This window comes from Euleptes europaea, chromosome 8 (genome assembly GCF_029931775.1).
Source record: "Euleptes europaea isolate rEulEur1 chromosome 8, rEulEur1.hap1, whole genome shotgun sequence".
Taxonomy (NCBI): Eukaryota; Metazoa; Chordata; class Lepidosauria; order Squamata; family Sphaerodactylidae; genus Euleptes; species Euleptes europaea.
Window position 1 is genome coordinate 43528065 of NC_079319.1, and position 20923 is coordinate 43548987.

At 41.6% G+C, this 20923-nt stretch overlaps 1 protein-coding gene across 1 annotated transcript in view; it reads right to left on the reverse strand.

Moving 5' to 3' along the window:
- The window catches only part of RP1 (RP1 axonemal microtubule associated), a 219783-nt gene that overhangs the window by 183973 nt on the left and 14887 nt on the right, over positions 1-20923 (reverse strand). Inside the window, exons 3-13 of the mRNA XM_056854917.1 lie at positions 13954-14117; positions 12010-12096; positions 9575-9707; positions 6776-6927; positions 6369-6447; positions 5686-5761; positions 4753-4829; positions 4388-4419; positions 3916-4045; positions 3112-3215; positions 583-756 (exon numbers count right to left, since the gene is read on the reverse strand). Of these exons, the coding sequence (XP_056710895.1) occupies positions 583-756; positions 3112-3215; positions 3916-4045; positions 4388-4419; positions 4753-4829; positions 5686-5761; positions 6369-6447; positions 6776-6927; positions 9575-9707; positions 12010-12096; positions 13954-14117 (1208 nt within the window). The remainder of the gene's footprint in view (positions 1-582; positions 757-3111; positions 3216-3915; positions 4046-4387; positions 4420-4752; positions 4830-5685; positions 5762-6368; positions 6448-6775; positions 6928-9574; positions 9708-12009; positions 12097-13953; positions 14118-20923) is intronic.

Sequence of the window (20923 nt, forward strand, 5' to 3'; positions counted from 1 at the left end):
GGAGGTTGGCAACCCTATTGCTGCCCCGTATTCCAGTTGGGGACCAATCTGAAATGCAGTGGCCTGTTTAACAAAGTTTATGGCAGAGGCTAGACTCAAACCAGGGACTTCATGGTTGACAGCGCAATTGCATCTATTATCATACAGATTCATACCATCTATATTTCATTTATTTTGCTATAAATAAATGGGTTGGGTAGCTGGAACAGGAAGCATTTGTATTCACACAATAAACATACACGTCAACTTCATAAGTGGCAGTTTAAAAACAAAGCCCATCATGTAGGAAAAGCATTGTTTCCATGAAGGAAAAACATAATGTCTAAACTAATCCTAAGAATGAGACATAGCAGTTTTAAAGCCTTTAAACATAATACCTATCAATCTTCATGGTGTCTTCAGCAGAACAATACAGAAATGCAAGGAACAAAGGACATTTTTCACAGGGCTTATACAATGTCTTTTTATTGAGCTGCAATTGCAGTCTTTAGCTCCACCTAGTGGGTGGAGATCTTCCTTTCATCTTTCAGGACCTCACTGATTCTAGTGGAGGCTTAATATACCCTTTCTTTCTGGCCTTACCTTGACATGAACAACAAATTCTTTTGTTAGGCCCGCATAGCCTGTGGTATCATCAGCTACTGTGCCCTGTAGACTGAATGTAACCGTCTGCCCTGGGCTTCGGACAGATTCCAGAACTGCGCAGCGATTTGGCTGAAGATGAACCTGCAGATCGCAGCCGATGTCGCCACTGTCCTAATAAAAGTAAGATGGTCCTAATCAGCCATATGAACTACTGGACATGCTGAAAACTGAAACAGATGTCAGGTCAAGGCTTTCAGCGTTGGCATTATTATTTACTGCCCCTCAGTGCCTGTGGCATATTGTTGTTGGCAGTGAAGCTCAGCCTTCTATGGAAATGTCCTTCTGTTGGCTTCATGCTCGTGTTTGGGAAATCAAGCTGCAGAATTACAATAAGGCTTCAGGTTCTGCTCTCTGGAAATATGTGAATTCCTTGTGACTTATAAATCAATGGTTGTGTTCATCAGCTTTAACAGTAACAATACTTGCTAAGCCTAATTAGGACTCTGGATTCTCCTGAAGGAACTAGAGCTGAATGTTCAAGGTCAACCTGAACTTCCCCAATTTCCTAATCCATTCAAATGAAATAAACAATAATACTGTACTTAGTTTTTTACGGCACCTTCCAAGGGTGCAAAATATTTATTGTTTTATTAGATTGTATACTGTCCATTCTCCAGAGAGTTCAGGCAGTGTATGTGCTTATCTCCCTTTATTTTATCCGCACCATGATTATGTGAAGTGGTTTAGGCAGAGAGAGAAAGTGCTTGACTCCAACATTGTGCCACATCCCTGTAAGATGTACTTTGAGGTGAAACAAAATCCGTGGATAGAAATCATTTAAAAGTATAGACACCGTGTGTGGAGAATAGTACACAAAGCTAGTCCATATTTATGGTGGCAATACAAGGTGCAACCATTTGTATCCCTAGGGTTGCCAACCTCCAGGTGGTGGCAGGAGATCTCCTGCTATTACAACTGATCTCCAGCCAATAGAGATCAGTTCACCCGGAGAAAATGGCTGCCAGCCTTCATCAGAAAGATTTTCTAACTCCTTGATTATCTTGGTTGCCCTTTTTTGCCCTTTTTCAGCTCTACCATATTATTTCTGAGATGGGGTAATAAGAACTGTACACAGTATTTCAAATGCACTTATATCAATAAGAGGCCACTGCAATACAGCCCACTTAACTTTCAATCCCTTTTTCTAAAAATCCTAAACTTCCATGCAGTGAGTTGACATTTTCATTCAGCTATCGACTACAAATCCAAGATGTCTTTCCAGGGAAATTGTCTCCAGATTCTAGACTCCCATCAGCATGTATGTAAAATTACATTTTTGTTTTACCCCAGTTTGCATTACTTGTTCACTTTAGCCCAGCCTCTGTTTGAAACCATTTGTACCTTATAAAGTCTCTTTATATTACATTTAAGAAGATGAAGCACGCTTATTAACGTGATTTGTAGGATAATCTAGAAGTTGAAAACCCCCCAAAATGAACCAAATACTAAGATAAATACTGAAAATAAAAAATACACAAACTTTAAAGGAATACAGAGCAATCAAATCAAAGGCTTGAAACAATGACGAATTGAAACAATAACTAATGGATGGTTCTGTTGACAAGAAATATGACAGGATAAAATTAGCTAAATTTAGGTATTAATATCTAATATAATAAAATACAGCAACTTTCTGTGGTAGAATGGCTATCTGGAAATACCTTAATCTTATCATACCTATGTTCCCATTTCCATCAGCTTTGTTCCCATATTATCCCTATGTATTGAACAGTTCCTGATTTCTACATGTTTACCTTATCTGCAGCTAGTTGACTGATTAAGTGATCAGGAGCAATTGTAGTTTTGGTGGTACCAAATAAAGAGGATTGTTTCTAAGTAAACAGAACTGTACCAAAAAGCCATGCAAATGGGTGATATGGTTCCAGGTGAAGGTAATACCTTAAAATGCATATATTAGTTTTAATTTTTGTCCTCAATTTCTCCACCCAAATAGCCCACAATGCATTTTTAAAAGTTTATGAATGGAATATACAACAATTATCCAATGAGAATGCATAATAGGTGGCCATGATACCATAAAAGAATGCCAGATTAAAACCATAGAGTTGGATCAAAGCATGGATGTCCATGTATAAAAGAAGTTCTTCAGTGAGTAGAAACCCACTGTTTTAACTAGCAATGATACATTCTAAATTAAATAAGGAAGAAATGTACATTTATCAATTGCGTAATATCACTGTAAGTTCATGGGACAAATACTGGAGGCTTTTCTCAAGATGTTTCTGAGAACAGTCAGTTAAAAGGTGAAAGTACAGTGTATCCTCTTTTATCTTGCAATATTCCCACCTGACAGAAACATATTATTTCAAGGCTGTAATCAAAAACAGTTTGAAAAATGGAAAGGCAATTAATCCATTTCTGCAAAGATTGTTTTAGTACACATTATACATGTGATACCACTTTAACCACTTGTAAGATAAGAGGCATAGTCAGGTGATTTCATACCATTCCAGTAACAGAGCCATGGACAAGAGCAAGGGCTAGCTGCGGCATCGGATGACTTTTAAACACACATATATTTCCCTTCTTCAGAGTCAAATCAAAAAGACCTACAGAATTCAGAAAAATAATGATTATTTTCTTCATTGTATTGGTTCTAGCTTTACCCAATTATCTTAAACAAAATTGTAAATAAAGCATACATTTTAAGGAGAATCAAACTGACTTACATTCCCCTTCTCCTCCCTACAACAGACACCCTGTGAGATAGGTGGGGCTAAGAGAGTTCAGAGAGAACTGTGACTAGACCAAGATCACCCAGCTGGCTTCATGTAAAGAAGTGGAGAATCAAACCCGATTCTCCAGATTAGAATCCACTGCTCTTAATCACAACACCACGCTGGCTCTCCTAACTTAGTCCCAGAAGCTGTTACCAATTCTTAGCGCTGGGATAGGGGGAAGGGGAACAAAAAATTATATGCCATTCTATCATCATTGAGTAACTTTAGCCAGCCTCCCCCACACAGATGTAGAATCACAGGAAAAAGCTTGTGAGTTAAGAGAAATAATTTTTAGGCAGTGTAGTGTCCTGGCATATATAATTTCAGACACTAAACTATGCTGGTATAGAAATGTCCATATGACTCTACGCTGTTATGCAACATTTTGCACTAGACAGATATAATGTAGGATTTTTTATACCTTAAAATCGATGAGGCTTTGACAAAATATAAACAATTTGTAGCACATAACTATAAAAAGGAGTTTATAAAGCAATCCTTCACCCACAAAGAATAAACAAAAAGTTACCATATTTGTCCTTCTTGTCTCCAAGGGCATCTACTGTTCCATCTGGTCTGAGGCGTATAAAGCCATGGGTGACCTTGTTGTGAAACTGAAGGGTGTTCCCTTTCTGATATTTCCACTTTTCTGCTTCCCACTGATTAAATACAGTGGTAGTAAAACAAAACAGACAACCCATCATGACAGGAACAACATCACAGGAAGCTGCCTTATACTATGTTAGTCCATTGATCCTTCTAGCTTAGTGCAGTGACACCAAGGCCCGAAGCAGGGGACTTTCCCAGTACTGCTATGTGACATCATTTGAGAGATGTCAGGGGTTAAATCTGGGAATTTATACATTTGTGACCCCCACCCCCACCCCACACACATATACCCAGTCCATACATTGGAAGCATTTTTTAAATGTATTGAAGGCGTGATTGATATAGGTAATGTAATTTATTTGTTTGAAGGTTTTAGAAGAGTAGGTCTTTACCATTTCTTTCCTTTTGATTTCTAGTTCTTGCCCTGCAAACATAAAAACATTTATAGGTGTGATCTCAGAAACTGAAGCATTCTATTAAAATCAATTGGATTTTGTATATAAATCCTACATAATTTCACTGAACTTTGAACATGATCTAGCTTTTTTTCTGGATTGGGCCCCATGGGCTCATCTTTGCTAACCCTTGAATGTCAAGAAAAGTTCCTTTGATAGCAAAGAGTATAACTGATATTATAGAATCCAGGTCTGAGCACTTAGAACATGCTTTTCAGGTCAACTACCCATCTATATTGTCAAGGATGTGGGTCCCACCTACCATATACTGTCACGACTTGTCTGCATCAGTTTGTACTTACTCCCAGCAAAGGTGTTGTCATCAATGACATGTAATTCTCTGAAAATGTTACCATCATCTTCGCCTTGATCCAGCCACCTTTGGGAAAGGTATTATGTAATTAGAATGCAATCATGGCAATATACTCCTAATAAAGTAAATTCTTTTTTAGTTAAAAGAATAATCCTAGGCAGCCCTAGGTTACTATATTTTTTGCCCTGTTTTAGAGTACCTATGTTGAAAATGATAGCTAGATTAGATAAAGATCTTCTCTAGCGATCAGAAAAAGAAAACATTAACGAAAAGAAAAAATTTTCATTTACTTCTCTCTTAAAATATACACAAATAAGAATTTACTGTTAAGGGAACTTGAACCATCAATATAGCTAATTCTCAACCTGGCTTCATCTGCAGATACTTAAATCTGTGAGTTGATGGTGCTGGAGGAACCACAGCCTTCAGTATCTGTCCTCTCTGCCTCTACAGTAGGGCACTGCAAGTTGGGAGAAGAGGAGGAGGAACTGGTGGTGTTGTCACTGCCACCAGACTCAACATCTCTGCCTCTTTGGAGGCAGTGCTGTAGGTGGAGGGAAGAAGGAGAAACTGTCACCAGCCTTTCCATCGCTTCCTCTCCAGCAGTGAGGCTGCAGGTGGGGAGAGAAGGAGCTGGTGGCAGTTTGGCAGGGAGAAAAGAGCAGGAATTAGTAATGGGGTAGAGGATGGAGAAAGAGAGTTCCTTCAAGTTCCTTGTGGGTCCCTGACTTGTGCTATTATAAAAAGCAATGAAAGTGGAAACTGGGCAAAGAATAATAGGCAGCCATCATGAAACTTTTATAATTAATTATTGTTGGGTGATCAGGTGAGAGTGATCATCACTTAGAAGGATAAACACCAATAAAATATTAACACTGACAGTTGGTAATGATAGGCCCTCAAAATAATAAACTCTACAAACCTGTGGCACAAAAAGTTATAATCTGCATTTGTGATGGGATCATTGACTACAATTTTCTCCAGAAACCAACCATTTCCTAGGAAAAAATTATAAAGATTACGTTCCAAATAGTGCAGCTGTTGCATGCTTAATTAAACCATTACTAAGGATTGGAACAAACCTAGACGTGCTTAATTTGTATCATCTGATAGTGCATGTGAATCAAAGAGCTAGACCTTGCTTATCGCCTGGATCACCTTAAATCCAAAACGTTTCATTTAGCCTGTGTTCACACATTCAGCTGCCATTTAAGTGATAGGCATGAATGTGTAAACTCCATCCCAACTAGCTTTTGTCCATGCAGGTCCCATGATACTCATTATTACTTCTTAGATGGTCAAAAGGGACCCCCATCTTCCTTTTTAATCAGTGGAAAAACTGGTTGGATCTAACCCATTAACTACCTGTACATTTTATTAGCAAAAAAATGCCTTAAATTTCTTCAGAATGGTAAGTGCACATGGAGAAACAGCCCAACAGCCCGTGCAGATAAAGCTATAGTTTTTAATTGAATGACAAAGCACTGCATCAGTTTAATTTTATGGCACCTGTCACTCTTTCACTCCTGCTCTTGCAAATGACCAACCACTTCTGCATTACAGGTTATGTAGCCTGAATCTGCTAAGAATATTGAGATTTCTGACCTGAGCCTAGTCCATTATGTCCTATAATGATCTTATGTAACTTTCCAAGATGTACAGCTTCAAGTGAGAAGATATCAGCCTGCAAACAAGCAATGAAAGGGAAATCTGATGAGACAGAGATGTGCTAAAAACTTGAAACGCAGGTATGAAAGAGTTAATGTTAAAAAAATTTTGAACCTCTCTGTAAAATGTCAGCCTATTTGGTCCATGACACATATAATAAAGAAGCAGATAATCCAGACTCTGTGTTAGAGAAATAGGTAGCTTTGACCTCATGAACTTTTAATTTATTTAGATAGGAAGACATAGAGCAATAAACTATTATGAACTTATTAAAACAGCTGTAGAGATATTCACAATAATGGAAGGAAATAGTACAAGCAGACACACTGCTTTTATTCACTCACTTGTCCTTTCAAAAATTTCCTTGGTTTCTTTGACCTATGTAGCTGTCGGGATCCTGTGTCACCGTTTTCTCCATAGACAGAGATGTAGACATCAACTTCTGTCCCAGCATTCCACAGGTCACCTGTTACCGCCTTTACCTTATACATTGCCACTGACAATAAAGGAAGACAGCCTCTTACAAACGTAATTTTTATTGATGGAGCCTTCCTCTAAGCCAGGGGTCTCAAAACTGTGGCTCCAGAGCCGCATGCGGCTCTTTGGCCCGTTGAGTGCGGCTCTCCGAACTTGGTTCGGAGCCCCTGCTCTTGCACCTGCTCGCGCTGGCAGCCGGGATGCGGAGCTGGTGCGCCTGAGAGAGAGAGTGGGCGAGCTGGCGCGCTTTCTCCCCCCCCCCCCCATGAAGAATGGCCGGGTCCCCCTTTCCCTTGCCCTCAATGGTTGGGAGGCTAAAGCCTCCCTCCCCTCTAGCAGCGCGATTGCTGGGCGGGCGGCTCGGCAGTTCCTGGCCCCCCCACCTATCAGCTGTTGGGCAGGGCAGGCTTCCTTTGGTAGACCTGGCCTCCAGCAGAGTCCCATTGGGAGGCCATGTCTACCCACTGGCTTTCTTGGCAGTAGACCTGGACTCCAAGGAGGGGGAAAAAGTCCCCCTTCAGAGGCCAGGTCTACCCATTGGCTTCTATGGGCCTCCGGAGGCCAGGTCTACTGCCAAGAAAGCCAATGGGTAGACCTGGCCTCCCAATGGGACTCAGCCGGAGGCCAGGTCTACCAATAGGCTTTTATGGCTGTAGACCAGGCCTCAAGACGAGGACTCCGGACGGGGAGGGGGAAATGGCAGGGACTTAGAATTTAATTTTTATCAATAATAAGATCACTATTAAGTATGATATCAAGTTTTATTCAGTGTACCTATAGTTTAATTAAGACTTAAAACTTTAATTAAAGTTTATTAAGTTAATAAACAGTGTACCTACGTATATAGTTTAAGTTTAAGAAATTTGGCTCTCAAAAGAAATCTCAATCGTTGTACTGTTGATATTTGGCTCTTTTGACTAATGAGTTTGCCGACCCCTGCTCTAAGCTAACCACTATTGTATAGAGACTGTATGGTATAGTTGTTTGAATGCTGGAGTAGGACCTGGGCTGGGAAACCGTCACATCTCTGTTTAAAGATGAGTCACACAGTGGGTGATGGGAAAGATCTTTCTCTGCTTCAGACTCTGGAGTCAGAGTACAAAAATATTGGTCATTTATGCATGGTTGGTTTGACTCACGATTATCCCACGATTGTCATGGTTCTCCGTTGGGGTTATGCATGGTGTTTGCCTCCCTGGGGGCTCAGCTGGCTTCCATTCCATGACTTCCCTGGGTTTTCCAATCCCTGTTTTATTACGCTTTTAAGTTTTGTTCTGAGCTTATCTTGGTCACCGGAAAGTGCATAGTCAAGCCGTGAGTTGATCTTCCCACGCCCCGATACAGCCTCATTCTCCAACTCCTCCCCCAGCCTGCCAGCCTTCAGCCATCCCCTCTGCAATGCCCTGAAAAGCCATACCGGAGGCTAAGGCAGTCATGTGGATATTCTTCCGCCTCCTTCTCTGGGCGCCCTCTGCGTGTCTATCGCTGTACTATCTATCGATATACCATCAGAGCAGCAGAAAAGAAAAGAAAAGGGAAGAGTGCCCAGAGAAGGAGGCGCCTTTCCTAGACAGTTTCAGGAAGTGTTCATAGACACAGGGACAAATGGAGAACTCCCCCCCCCCAATAGCATCTTTTCTCCTCAGTTTCAACAGTGAAGTGTTCACAGACACAAAGAAGAATGGAGAATCTCCCTCCCCCCTTTTTGTTTTCTGAGTAGAGCACAGACTCAGACACTTATGGATTTTGGCTGGTGATTCTGCAATACTCCATTTTGCGAAATTGGTTGTGAAATGTCCCCTCGCAGAGGGGGAGGGTAGGGGGAGATGTTTTTATCACAGTAAGCACAAAGCAGTGTTTTCAAGGGGCGGGGGCTCAAACGCTTCCTGATTTCTGCTTGTCATTATGTGGTGCTCCTGAGACTCTGGGGACTTTCTTCACAACAAGCCACCCCAGGCATAAGGTTTTCTGATCTCGGGATATAAAGTGTGAGACAAGAGAGGGATGAACCAGAGACATGCTAACCATGCATAAAAGACCACTGAGCTAGATGGTCTGACTCTGTATAAAACAGCTTCATGTATAATATCTATCTGTCTGTCTGTCTGTGTGCCACAGACCCCTGTAACAGATATGTGTAATAGGAAAGTGTGTGTGTGTAGACAAACACACACACACTTTTTCCTGTTACACATTTCTGTTACAGGGGTCTGTGGCATGCTCACTAGGAGCCTGCAACTACCACTCCCTTGCAAATTCAAACCTCCTCCTATAAACATACTTCAAGAATTTGTGGGCACTCAGGGAAGTTGATGGACAGTACTAGATTCAGGCCAGACAAAATGAAACACCTCTTCAAGATATTAGTTTGTGGAACTCACTGTTGTGGGATGTGGTGATGGCTACAAATTGGCTTTAGGAGGGGATTTGGACAAATTCATGGATAGGTTCATTGTTGTTTGAGCCACAATAACTGAATAGTCTGATGTCGTGATGCTTTTAATGCCCGTGCTGATGGGCAATGGTGGGAGAGGTTTTGGGTGCCTTGCACCTAGGCGGACCACTGGTCTTACTGAGCACAACTGATCTTATATTCAGTGTCCAAACTAGCTCTTTGTAATTTCTTTGTCAATATAAAATATGTACACTGATTTTATATTTACTACCTGGAAGAAGGGGCCGACCCTGTTGTAAAACTGGAAGCTCTCGACAGATTTCTCCATCATCCTGGTCTTGTGCCAGCCATCTATGAACCAGGAAATCAAACTGTTCCTCTGCCATGAGATTCTGCAGCAGCAACTGGGATACAAGCAATGGAGTCTAGATAACTATGATATACTATAATCAGTACAATTGGAACAGATTCCCTAGCAACAAATTTTTGAGCTGTCTAAATCAAGGTAGCAATGCAACACCAAAGGATATTGCTGAAAGAGGGATCTATTTTTAAAAAATTGACATTCACGCCAGCTATAATTTTAGTCTCAACTATCATAGCAATTCAGTCACAGTAGAACTTCCTGATGTCCTTCTGCACAGTCCAATAATGCAACATGCCAAGGTGAGAGGGTTACTTTGACCAATAATTATACAAGGCAATTATAATGTAGAATAGCAGCTAACAGGATTGCTATCTCTGTCCACTACAAAGGGTTCAACGTCTGTGTAACAAGCTGAAATTTAATAGATGCAGTTTATTGTACCTTGCTGCATTTCAGTAGTTGCTCTATTACAGCTTTGTAGCTATTTGCAACGCTACATATTTTTCATTACTAGGATTCTAGAAAGGTTGTTACCTGTTGACTAGATGTACATCTTGAGATATTAAAGGCATACAGCCTCTGTCTTGGGATACCAAATTTCATGTCCACATAGTTTCAAGTAAAAATAATAATAATAATCAAAACTGTCATAAGGATTTGCTCTGCTTGCAGGAAGCTGCATTTCAATCAGTTCAGACATAACACAAAACGGTGGCTTATTTTATCTTTGTTTACTTTGTGAAATTAGGATTCAGCTCACGGAGAATCACTCAAATTCTGGTTTAGTTTGACAAATGCTAGCTTAATTTCTTTCTCTCTTTAGATCTAAAGGCTCTAACAGAGAACAATGTATGCTTTTGTGTATAATAAGAAACCATAGTTAAGATGGTGACTCAGTAGACTTGGACTTGACAAAGGCTTTTGACAAAGTATGTCACCAAAGACTCCTGAGTAAATTTAGCAGTCATGGGATAAGAGGACAGGTTCGCCTATGGATTAAAAATTGTTTAAATGACAGGAAGCAAAGAGTAGGAATGAAGGACAGTTCTCACAGCAGAGAGAAGTAAGCAGTGCGTCCCACAAGAGTATTGGGGTCAGTACTCGGGATCGAACTCAGGTCGTGAGCAGAGCTTTTGACTGCAGTACTGCAGCTTACCACTCTGCGTCACAGGGGTCCTCTCTACACCATGCATAATTTTATAGACCTCTATCATGTCTTTCCTACTTGTCTTTTTTCTAAGCTAAACAGCCCTAAGCATTTTAACGTATAGCACAATATAAAATAGATTATTTATTTTATATCAGACCCTTTTGAATTAATTAATGGTGGCATATATAGGGTTATTCCATGCTATCCTATCAACAGATCTACATGGTTACTTAGCATGTGATTTGCCCAAAGCACTCAAGACTTCATCAGTCATATTAAGAAAGTACGAGTCACCCCCTTCACTTCTAGGTCTTATAAGAAGATAGGTAGTGTCATTGCTTCTTTAAAATATCCCCATTAAATGATTAAATAGAGATTTAAACACAAGTCTCTCCATTTACTGTCCAAAATTCAACCACTAAGAATCTGTTTTCTGATGAACATTTTGTGTTAAACTTTCATTGTCATTAGATTATGAGTTCACTCATGAAACACTGAAAGAGGTGACACATACCTCAGCTAATGGGAGGGGAAGGGATGTCTGTGTGCATGTGAGAAGAAATTGTAGTTGAATTTGGGGGCAAAGAATAAATCAGGAAGAGAACTGTGAGCTGGCTACAGCATCTGGGGGTTCAGTGTTTGTCTATCTGGGACCTACTGTGGATGGCAGATCTGGTGCCCACTGCAAGTGACTTCTTTTTCTTCATATATTGCAAAAACACTGTGGCCATTTATTCATGGTAATTAGCAGTGTGTTCCAGGCTGAATTGCCCCGCATATTTTTTTGAATTTTACATGCTGAACCATCATTCCGGAAGTGACTGCGAAGCCGGTGCATACCTACTTTGCATTACTAAAGAGCCCACTTAATGCAACCTTTGGTGTTTGCCGTGAAGAATCCTTCTCAAAGAATCATGCAAAACAACAGCGGCGTGTTAGCTATGCACATGCTAATGACTATGCTAACAGGAACAAAGGAGCAGGTGAATGGTGGGAGTGGAATTTCTCCTTTTGCGTCAGGACCATGAACAGGCATTTTTAAGTCCCATTTTTAAAAAGAGCTTTGAGTGAGCATCAACATTGACCATGAATAAATGGCCTATCAGTTTACAATGAAGTATCATGCAAAGGAATCCAAAACTAGTAGCACTCCTTCCAAGCAGGGAGCATAGAAAAGTATTGTGCTCACCTCTTTGCAATGCCAGGCAGGGCTTTCTCCAGAGTTGTTGTGTCCTATACGTACTTTGTAGATATCTCCTACATCTTCTGTCTGAATCTGTTAAAATATATACAGTCATTCATTTAGCTACTTGCAAACAAATTATTACAGACTGGTACATGAGAATCTTATAATGCTTTCTTGTTCAGGATGTTTTTTCATCTTTGCAGAACATTTAATTTGGAGAGTACTGAACAACTAGTCCTGGCTATAAGGCTGCAAATCATAGTACTTGGTGTACACTTCAGAGAAGATCAGTGTGACTTTTTGGGGTTCAACACTGCTGCATAAATAAGTTCAATTTAGCAATTTAGCAATGCAAACCACTGGCACAGCATGCAGTCGATTCAAGCAGCAAGGAAGCGACTGTGATGATGAACAGAACCTTTGGTCTCAATACATTGGGCATCTGATTTCTGAAAATGTACACTGTCTGAAAGATTTGCAATTATTAATTTACAGACTGCAATAATTTCATGTCTAATTTAACAGCCACTGTACATTTATATGTATATAGCGATAGCTCCCAAACAGATCTCAACCTGAGGTTTCTTTGCATGAAATTCCATCCAGGGGTGAACGGCTGAGCTTCCCTCAGAGCGCTCCTATTCTGTATTATCATTGGATCAAGGAGGCAGAAAACTACCAATAAAGGGAATACATGAGGTTCTGTACTCCTCCCAGTTTTTTGTTTCTTATATCCTCTGCCTCTGGGTACCTTAATTCTGCCTTTTTTCCCCTTTAACCAACTTGCTCCCAGGCTTGAGGGTCAAATTAGCTGATTCATTTCAGTTTATGATAGCCATGGAGTTCAATCAGTTTTGGTGACTTTACTTCCCACTGCATCCACCCACAATAAAGTACATTTGTGATGGAATGCCAAAGCTAATCTGGGCTGAATTCATAATAATCATGTGGCAGTTATATGAACCCATCCAATAAGATGATCAAATGGAAGGAACTCAATGTAGGCTGAAACAGTTATGTGAATAAATCCTGAAAACAAGAGGGCAATTTGTTTTCTCCCACCCTCCCTCCCTCCCTCCCTCTCTCTCTCTCTCTCTCTCGTTGTCAAGTTTAGAAATGTCTTCATTGATGGGAATTGCATAAATGTGATAAATGGGGAGAGGGAAGGAAATGGGGAAAGATCCCATAGGCTTGCTAGCAGCAACTAAGTTTCATTGGGGTGGAGTTTGTTTCTTCTGCACTTGAAGTCATTTAACCTGGGTATGGCCAGAGGCATGAGCTCTTGAGCATAGGTCAGACTTGGGCTTTTGATGTGACATTCTGTCAGGCAGCTTAGTGGACCAGGACCAGCCCAGATTTGTATTTTTTGGTTTGTTTCTTTTGTTGTATTGAAATGGTGTTGTATAAATTGGATGTGGTATTTGGGGAATTTTCTGTAAGTTGCTTTGGGTCCCTTAGGGGAGAAAAAGAGCACAGAAATGTCCTCAATAAATAATAATAAATGATTACATTCTACTGGTTACCAATAGCTATTTCACACATTCATATTGTCATATGGTGACTGCAGTATGATTTTTATACAAATGATTGTGTGAGTTAAAGTCATGATGCTGGCATCTACTGCCATGGAGTAATGGAGTCATGGTTGATGGCAAAATGTACATTGCTTTTGTTTTTGATATTCCCCAATCTATTTAATTTATTTACCGTTTATTCACTTAAAACATTATGTTTCCTTACCATCCAGTTAAAGCCCTCAATGTAGTGAACAGTTACCAAAACCCTTTAAAAATTCTATCAATGTGTAAAAAATCTGTCCATCTACAGAATTATTGTAATATACATTAAACAAATGGGAAAGGTTGCTTAACAAAAAATATTATCTGATCCTCATTTTACATCATGACATACTGCTGTGAAAAAATATTGTTAATATTCATTACTTACAATGAAGGTATCTTTGTTGCCTCTTTCAAACATGTTTTTCTCCTCTCCATATAGAAAGATAGCTCCTGAATTACTTTGGTCCCCATACAATGTAATGTAAACCTGTGAGCTAGTACCTGCAGATGGTTGGTCACTGGTAAAAACTGTTACCTTCCATTTAACAGCTGCAGAAAAATAAACATAAAACTTCTGATTAACAGACATCATGGGGCGAAAATGCATTGGTGTCCTTCATGGTTTCCTTCATGGTGTCCTTCATGGTGTATCTCTAGCCCCATGAGAGTGTTGCGCTTCCATGAATTGGTCTCAAGCAGCTAGCATGTGCACAAGTGTGCACACACACAATCATACAGATAAGTGCACAAATAAAGGATTTAAACAGGAAAACTTGGTTTCAGAACAGTAATAGGTTGGTCATAAACTTCACACTTAAATATATGTACAAGACAGGGTTGATTGTTTTCAGATGGTAATACTTCAAAATGCTGGATACTTGTTTTCACTAAGAGGCTTGCTTTAGTTTATCAGTTACTTGTTCAGATTTCACTTGAGTTTACTTAAAACACAAGGTTGCTTCAGCTTTCTGGAGTAAGGACTACACAAATCACTTCACCAGTTTAAGTCTTAAACTGGACTGGGTTCACTCTGGACACTAGAGAATAATTCTCCTCAATCCTTTAAAGGTAAGGTAAAGGTCCCCTGTGCAAGCACAGGGTCATTCCTGACCCATGGGGTGATGTCACATCCCGATATTTCCTAGGAAGACTTTGTTTTACAGAGTGGTTTGCCAGTGCCTTCCCCAGTCATCTTCCCTTTACCCCCAGCAAGCTGGGTCCTCTTTTGACCGACTTCGGAAGGAGGGAAGGCTGAGTCAACCTTGAGCCGGCTACCTGAAACCAACTTCCGTCGGGATTGAACTCAGGTCGTGAGCAGAGCTTGGACTGCAGTACTGCAGCTTACCGCTCTGCGCCACGGGGCCCTTTTAGAGATCCCTTAATTCACCTGAGTTGACTTCCCTTTCCCTGCTTTTGAGAACTCTTTCCCTCAGAGACATCTCATGATTTCATTGCCAAGATGCAACTCTATACAACCAGTTGCTGTCCCTGTCTTGGTCAAACAACTTAAATAGTGTTCCTTTCCTCCTCAGACAGCCCACAGCTCTCACTAGTTGCTTAGAGCTCTGTCAGTGCTGAACTCATCCTCCTTCTCTCTCCCTGAGTTCTGAATGTTACCATTTCATTGGCCACTCTCAGAATTCCTTAGCTGTCAATCAACTAGCTCCTAAGCCAGAACAACTTCCTGGATTCTTGCATTCTTCACAATGGCAAGTCCTGGGTTGTACTATAAAGAGTATAACTGTTGCAATTGGCTGCTGGTATTGAGGTACTGGCTGGGGAACATAGTGCAGGTTATGCAGGGTGGGCTCCCTGCATGACCAAAGGGGAGTCCCCTTAAGGGGCTATGGGGAGTGGGGTGCAGGACAGCCAACCTTGAGGCTGACCATGCCCCCATGAGGATGGTGATGGTGAGGAAGGCCAGGGCTGCTTCCAGCGCTAACACAAGCCCTCTACCGTCAGTTACCCCAACAGGTGGGTTGGGGAATCTGCTGAGAGCAGTTGGACTGTTGTCTGTACCCACTGGGCCCAGCCTATGCTGTGCCAAGACCTGAGGAAACTATAATCAATTAAGTTGTGGACTGATTCCTCCCAGAATGGTGTGTCTGTGTTGTCCTCCCCTAACGGCCTGGTCCCCTCTCCAGGCACAAAAAATAATTTCACTGCTGCTGCCCATGTCATGAAGTATGTTTCCTAAAGAACTTATCTGGTGTCAGGTTTATTGGACTTTGAGCATGGTGTGAAAATGGTTTTTAACTAACAGAGCAATTAAGGGGGGGAGCAAAGCACTAAGGGACCCGACTGGCCACTGCACCAGCCTGCCTCTGAGATATACCAGTCTTTCTCAGTAATAGGGTTGCACGGTCCCTCTTTGTCACCGATGGGAGATTTTTGGGGCAGAGCCTGATGAGGGCATGGTTTGGGGAGGGGAGGGACTTCAATGCCATAGAGGCCAATTGCCAAAGCTGCCATTTTTCTCCAGGTGAACTGATAGCTATCGGCTGGAGATCAGTTGTATTAGCAGGAGATCTCCTGCTACTACCTGGCAGTTGGCAACCCTACTCAGTAATATGCTGGCACAGTGCCTCGCCACAATGTCACAGACCCCCCTCCAGAGCATCTCTGGCAGTGAGGAAAGGGGTGCCAGTGAGGAAAGGGGTGGGCACAGGGATGTGGCAGGAGGTAGTCAACTTTGTAAGCTTCCCCAGCCTGGAAATGTCCCCCAGAACCAGCATAAAGTTGCACCAGCAAAAATTGCAGCATATCCATAGGCACCCATACAATGGAAAAGGTAAAATCCCCCACACACATACATACACACAGGTCAGGTCCCACCCGAAAGCCCCAATATAGCCCCGGATGCAATTAGACCTCTCCCCAGCTGTGGACAAACTCCCACCCACAATCATAGCCCTCCCTTTTGCACTACATAAACCTGAGACAGGTTGCCTTGTAGCTCAGATAATAGGCCTTGCAGCACAGGAGCCTGTCTCTGAGTTCTTGTACATGCACACTTAGTAGGGTTGCCAGGTCCCTCTTTGCCAGCGGCGGGAGGTTTTTTGGGCGGAGCCTGAGGAGGGTGGGCTTGGGGAGGGGAGGGGCTTAAATGCCACAGAGTCCAATGGCCGAAGCGGCCATTTTCTCCAGGTGAACAGATCTCTATTGGCTGGAGATCAGTTGTAATAGCAGGAGATCTCCAGCCAGTACCTGGAGGTTAGTAACCCTAACACTTAGAGCTCACAGGATTTCACCATTGTCACAACAGTGGTGGGATATTCATAGAGAGGGCACTATAGAGAGGTTATTTGGCACCACAGAGGGCACACTTAGCATGTGCACCCAAGGGGGAAAACAAATTTCCTTGCCAGGTGACTAACATGTCTCATTTCAGAACCCTTACAAGTACTGCATCTCTGGAGATATGTACTGAGGTAACAACTACTCACTGACAGATGAGTAGGGGCAGAGATCCAGCAGGCTTGGTCTAGGAGTATGCCCCCCTCCTCCTTGCACATACTTTGGGTGCCACCTCAGCCTTGCCAGCTGCTACAACTGAGGCTAGCAGCATGTGTGTATGAGGGCAACACAAGGCAGCTATACAAGCAGTGTGCCCCTGTCCATATAATGGGACATACTCCCAAGAAAGTGTACCTAGTAGTGCTTGCTAATGGCTATGATGCCAGGGGGAGGGGGCAGGAATACTGTAAACCCAGGGTCGGATTACAACCTTTGGAGGCCTTCAGCACCACCCTGTTCTCCACCATTTGGGCCTCAAGGTCCTTGCAAGGGTAGCAAGGATGTTGCCCTATTGTTGCTGGTTGTGAAGGGGCCCCAATAACAGTTCAAGCCTCAGAGTCCCAAAAATGTAGGTCCGCCACAGGATATTAGGAATTTTGTTTATAGTAGGAGTTGTTCAGCGGTGGAATTGGCTGCCAGATGACAGGTGGTGAGGCCCCCCCTCTCTGGCAGTCTTCAAGCAGTGGCTGGACAAAGACTTGTCAGGGATGCTCTAGGCTGATCCTGCATTGAGCAGGTGGTTGGACTAGATAGCCTGTATGGCCCCTTCCAACTCTATGATTCTAGAGCAATCATCTCCCCCCTCAACCTCCTCTTTTCCAGACTAAACACACCCAAATCTCTCAGCCTTTCCTCACAGGCCCCTGATCATCCTGGTCACTTTCCTTTGCACCTACTCCATTCTGTTCTCATCCTTTTTGAAGTGACGCCATCAGAACTGCGCACAGTGTTCCAAGCACAGCCTAACCAATGTGGTGTACAGCAGGAATATGCTGGGTTCATTACCCAGAAATGCCTCACTTGTTGACCATCTCTGAGAGTTAATGGCTTCTTTTGCTTATCTCACTTAATGTCCTTTTACCTGGATTCCTGAAGGTGCTATGCACATCCTTGCCTCATCTTCAGTGTTTGCTCACCTTCATGCCTCCTTGAACTTCAATCACCTGTAATCACTCTTCTCATTTGTCATTCCTTTGTGCCACCAGGCTCTTTTTCCAAATGAATATTGCCTGTATGTTTTATTGTTTACCTTTTGCGGCCTGATTTGAAGATGGCTGCAATCTTCTCTGACGTGACAGTAAGGGCCGTTGAATAAAGTGGAACTAACTTTTGTGTAAACATGTATAGGATTGCACTTTTAACTGGACCAAAGTTACAGCCTAGCTGGCAGCCATAGCTTCTTAACACAGAAGTCTTTTACAATTGTTTTATCCAGATTAGGCGACTGTCTTCTATCAGGTTCAATTTTAGGACAGGTTTTCTACAGTGATTTTCTTGTTATAGTCACATGAATTATTCATGAGATGAACAGGAACTCTTGATAAGAACCCATGTTATGTTTTCTTTTCTCCTTCAGCCACTATACTTGTGCCTCAGTAATGAGTATAAAGCTATAATATTAATAATTTAGCACTAATAATAAGACTTGTTCAGCTCTGCTTTTATTAAATCATTCTCTTCGCTGGTCCTAATTACTATGCTCATCAGTTTATTCCAATTTAGTGACATCCATGTAATAAAAGTGAAGGAAACTGACTTTAAGAATCATAGGTTAAGAGAAAAATAACAATGGGTTTATTTATTCCTTCTATCTTGTTCCAATGAACAATGGAAGACTGTGCACTTATGACAGGGAAATGAATAATCTCATCTTGATGAAAATGTTATCAGGGTCACTCTACACCTGCATTTTATTCATGTGTGTGTGTGTTAAGTGCCATCAAGTCGCTTCCGACTCATGGCGACCCTATGAATTAAAGTCCTCCAAAATGTCCTATCTTTGACAGCCTTGCTCAGATCCTGAAAACTGAAGGCAGTGGCTTCCTTTATTGAGTCAATCCATCTCTTGTTGGGTCTTCCTCTTTTCCTGCTGCCCTCAACTTTTCCTAGCATTAGTAGAAAAGAGCAAGAGTCCAGTAGCACCTTAAAGACTAACAAAAATATTTTCTGGCAGGGTATGAGATATCTGAAGAAGTGAGCTGTGGCTCATGAAAGCTCATACCCTGCCAGAAAATATTTTTGTTAGTCTTTAAGGTGCTACTGGACACTTGCTCTTTTCTACTACTGCAGACAGACTAACACGGCTACCCACTGTGAATTATTTTCCTAGCATGACTGTCTTTTCCAGTGACTCTTGTCGTCTCATGACGTGATCAAAATACGATAGCCTCAGTTTAGTCATTTTAGCTTCTAGGGTCAGTTCAGGCTTGATTTGATCTATAACCCACTGATTTGTTTTTTGGGCAGTCCACGGAATCCGTAACACTCTCCTCCAACACCACATTTCAAAGGAATCTATTTTCTTCCTATCAGCTTTCTTCACTGTCCAACTTTCACACCCATACATGGTAATAGGGAATACGATGGCATGAATTAATCTAGTCTTGGTGGCCAGTGACACATCCTTACACTTCAAAATATTTTCTGGCTCCTTCATGGCTGCCCTTCCCAGTCTCAATCTCCTTCTGAGTTTTTGGCTGCAGTCTCCCTTTTGGTTGATGGTGGAGCCAAGGAATAGAAAGTCTTGAACAATTTCAATTTCCTCATTGTCAACCTTAAAGTTGTGTAATTCTCCTGTAGTCATTACTTTTGTTTTCTTGATGTTCAGCTGTAGTCCTGCTTTGGCACTTTCTCTTTTAACTTTCAGCAGTAGTCGTTTCAAATATTCACTATTTTCTGCCAATAATGTAGTGTCATCAGCATATTTCAAATTATTAATGTTCCTCCCTCCAATTTTCACTCTACCTTCATCTAAATCTAATCCAGATTTCCTAATTATATGTTCTGCATATAGATTGAAGAGATAGGGAGATAAAATACATCCTTGTCTGACACCTTTGCCAATTGGAAACCATTCTGTTTCTCCATATTCTGTTCTAACTGTGGCCTCTTGTCCAGAGTACAGGTTGCGCATCAAAACAATCAGATGTAGTGGCACACCCATTTCCTTTAAAACCAGCCATAGCTTTTCGTGATCCACACAGTCAAAAGTTTTATTCATAGCTACTGTGTTTTCATTCCTCAAGGCAGTTCCAATGCCCATCTAATTGATCTTTTCTCTTCATCAATAATGTGATATAATGGAGATGCAGAGCAATGGAAGATCATAGGGAGGAGGACATCATTATGATGTTTAGACTAATAAACTGCTATCTTAGCAGAGCCCTGGTCAAGGATTACTTGAACTGGACATATCTTGTCAGGCCCTTGCCAAAACTGCTGGTTAATTCTCTTAGCAGGCACACGCCAGTATTATGATGGTTGCTACCCTGTGTGCTGCAGTTGTTGCTACAGTGGACTTCTACTGTGAATTATATATTCTCAATTTACAGTTAATCTGAAATCATGCTTATGGTGTATCCTTGCAGTCCCCGCTGGAACCCCACATGTCCGCATCCATCCACAGTGTCCACATCAACACAGCCACGCAAAGGATACTAGCATCATCTTTAATGGAAATGGGTATGATGGCCAGTTTTTGAGCCATTCATTGTAATTATTGGAAACAATATGGTTCCAGGTGTGAAAATAACTGTGTACTTGTTTTGGCACCCCTTCTTATCCAAAGATCACTGCATTGGATATTTCAAAAAAGGCTACAAACTAGCAAATAGATTAATATAATTGATTGTTCCCAATGTTTCTAATCTGAGATCTAGTGTCATCTAGCAGACATGGAATAGGAAGATGCAGAGCCAAATGCATGCTCAGACCTGAACTGTCTGGGTGGCCTATTGGACAAGTTATGCTTTCCCAGATTCACTTCTTTGTCAAAAACTGGGAATCTTAATAAGCTACTTCTAGAATTGCTGTGAGGATAAATGGGATCATGTCGACGA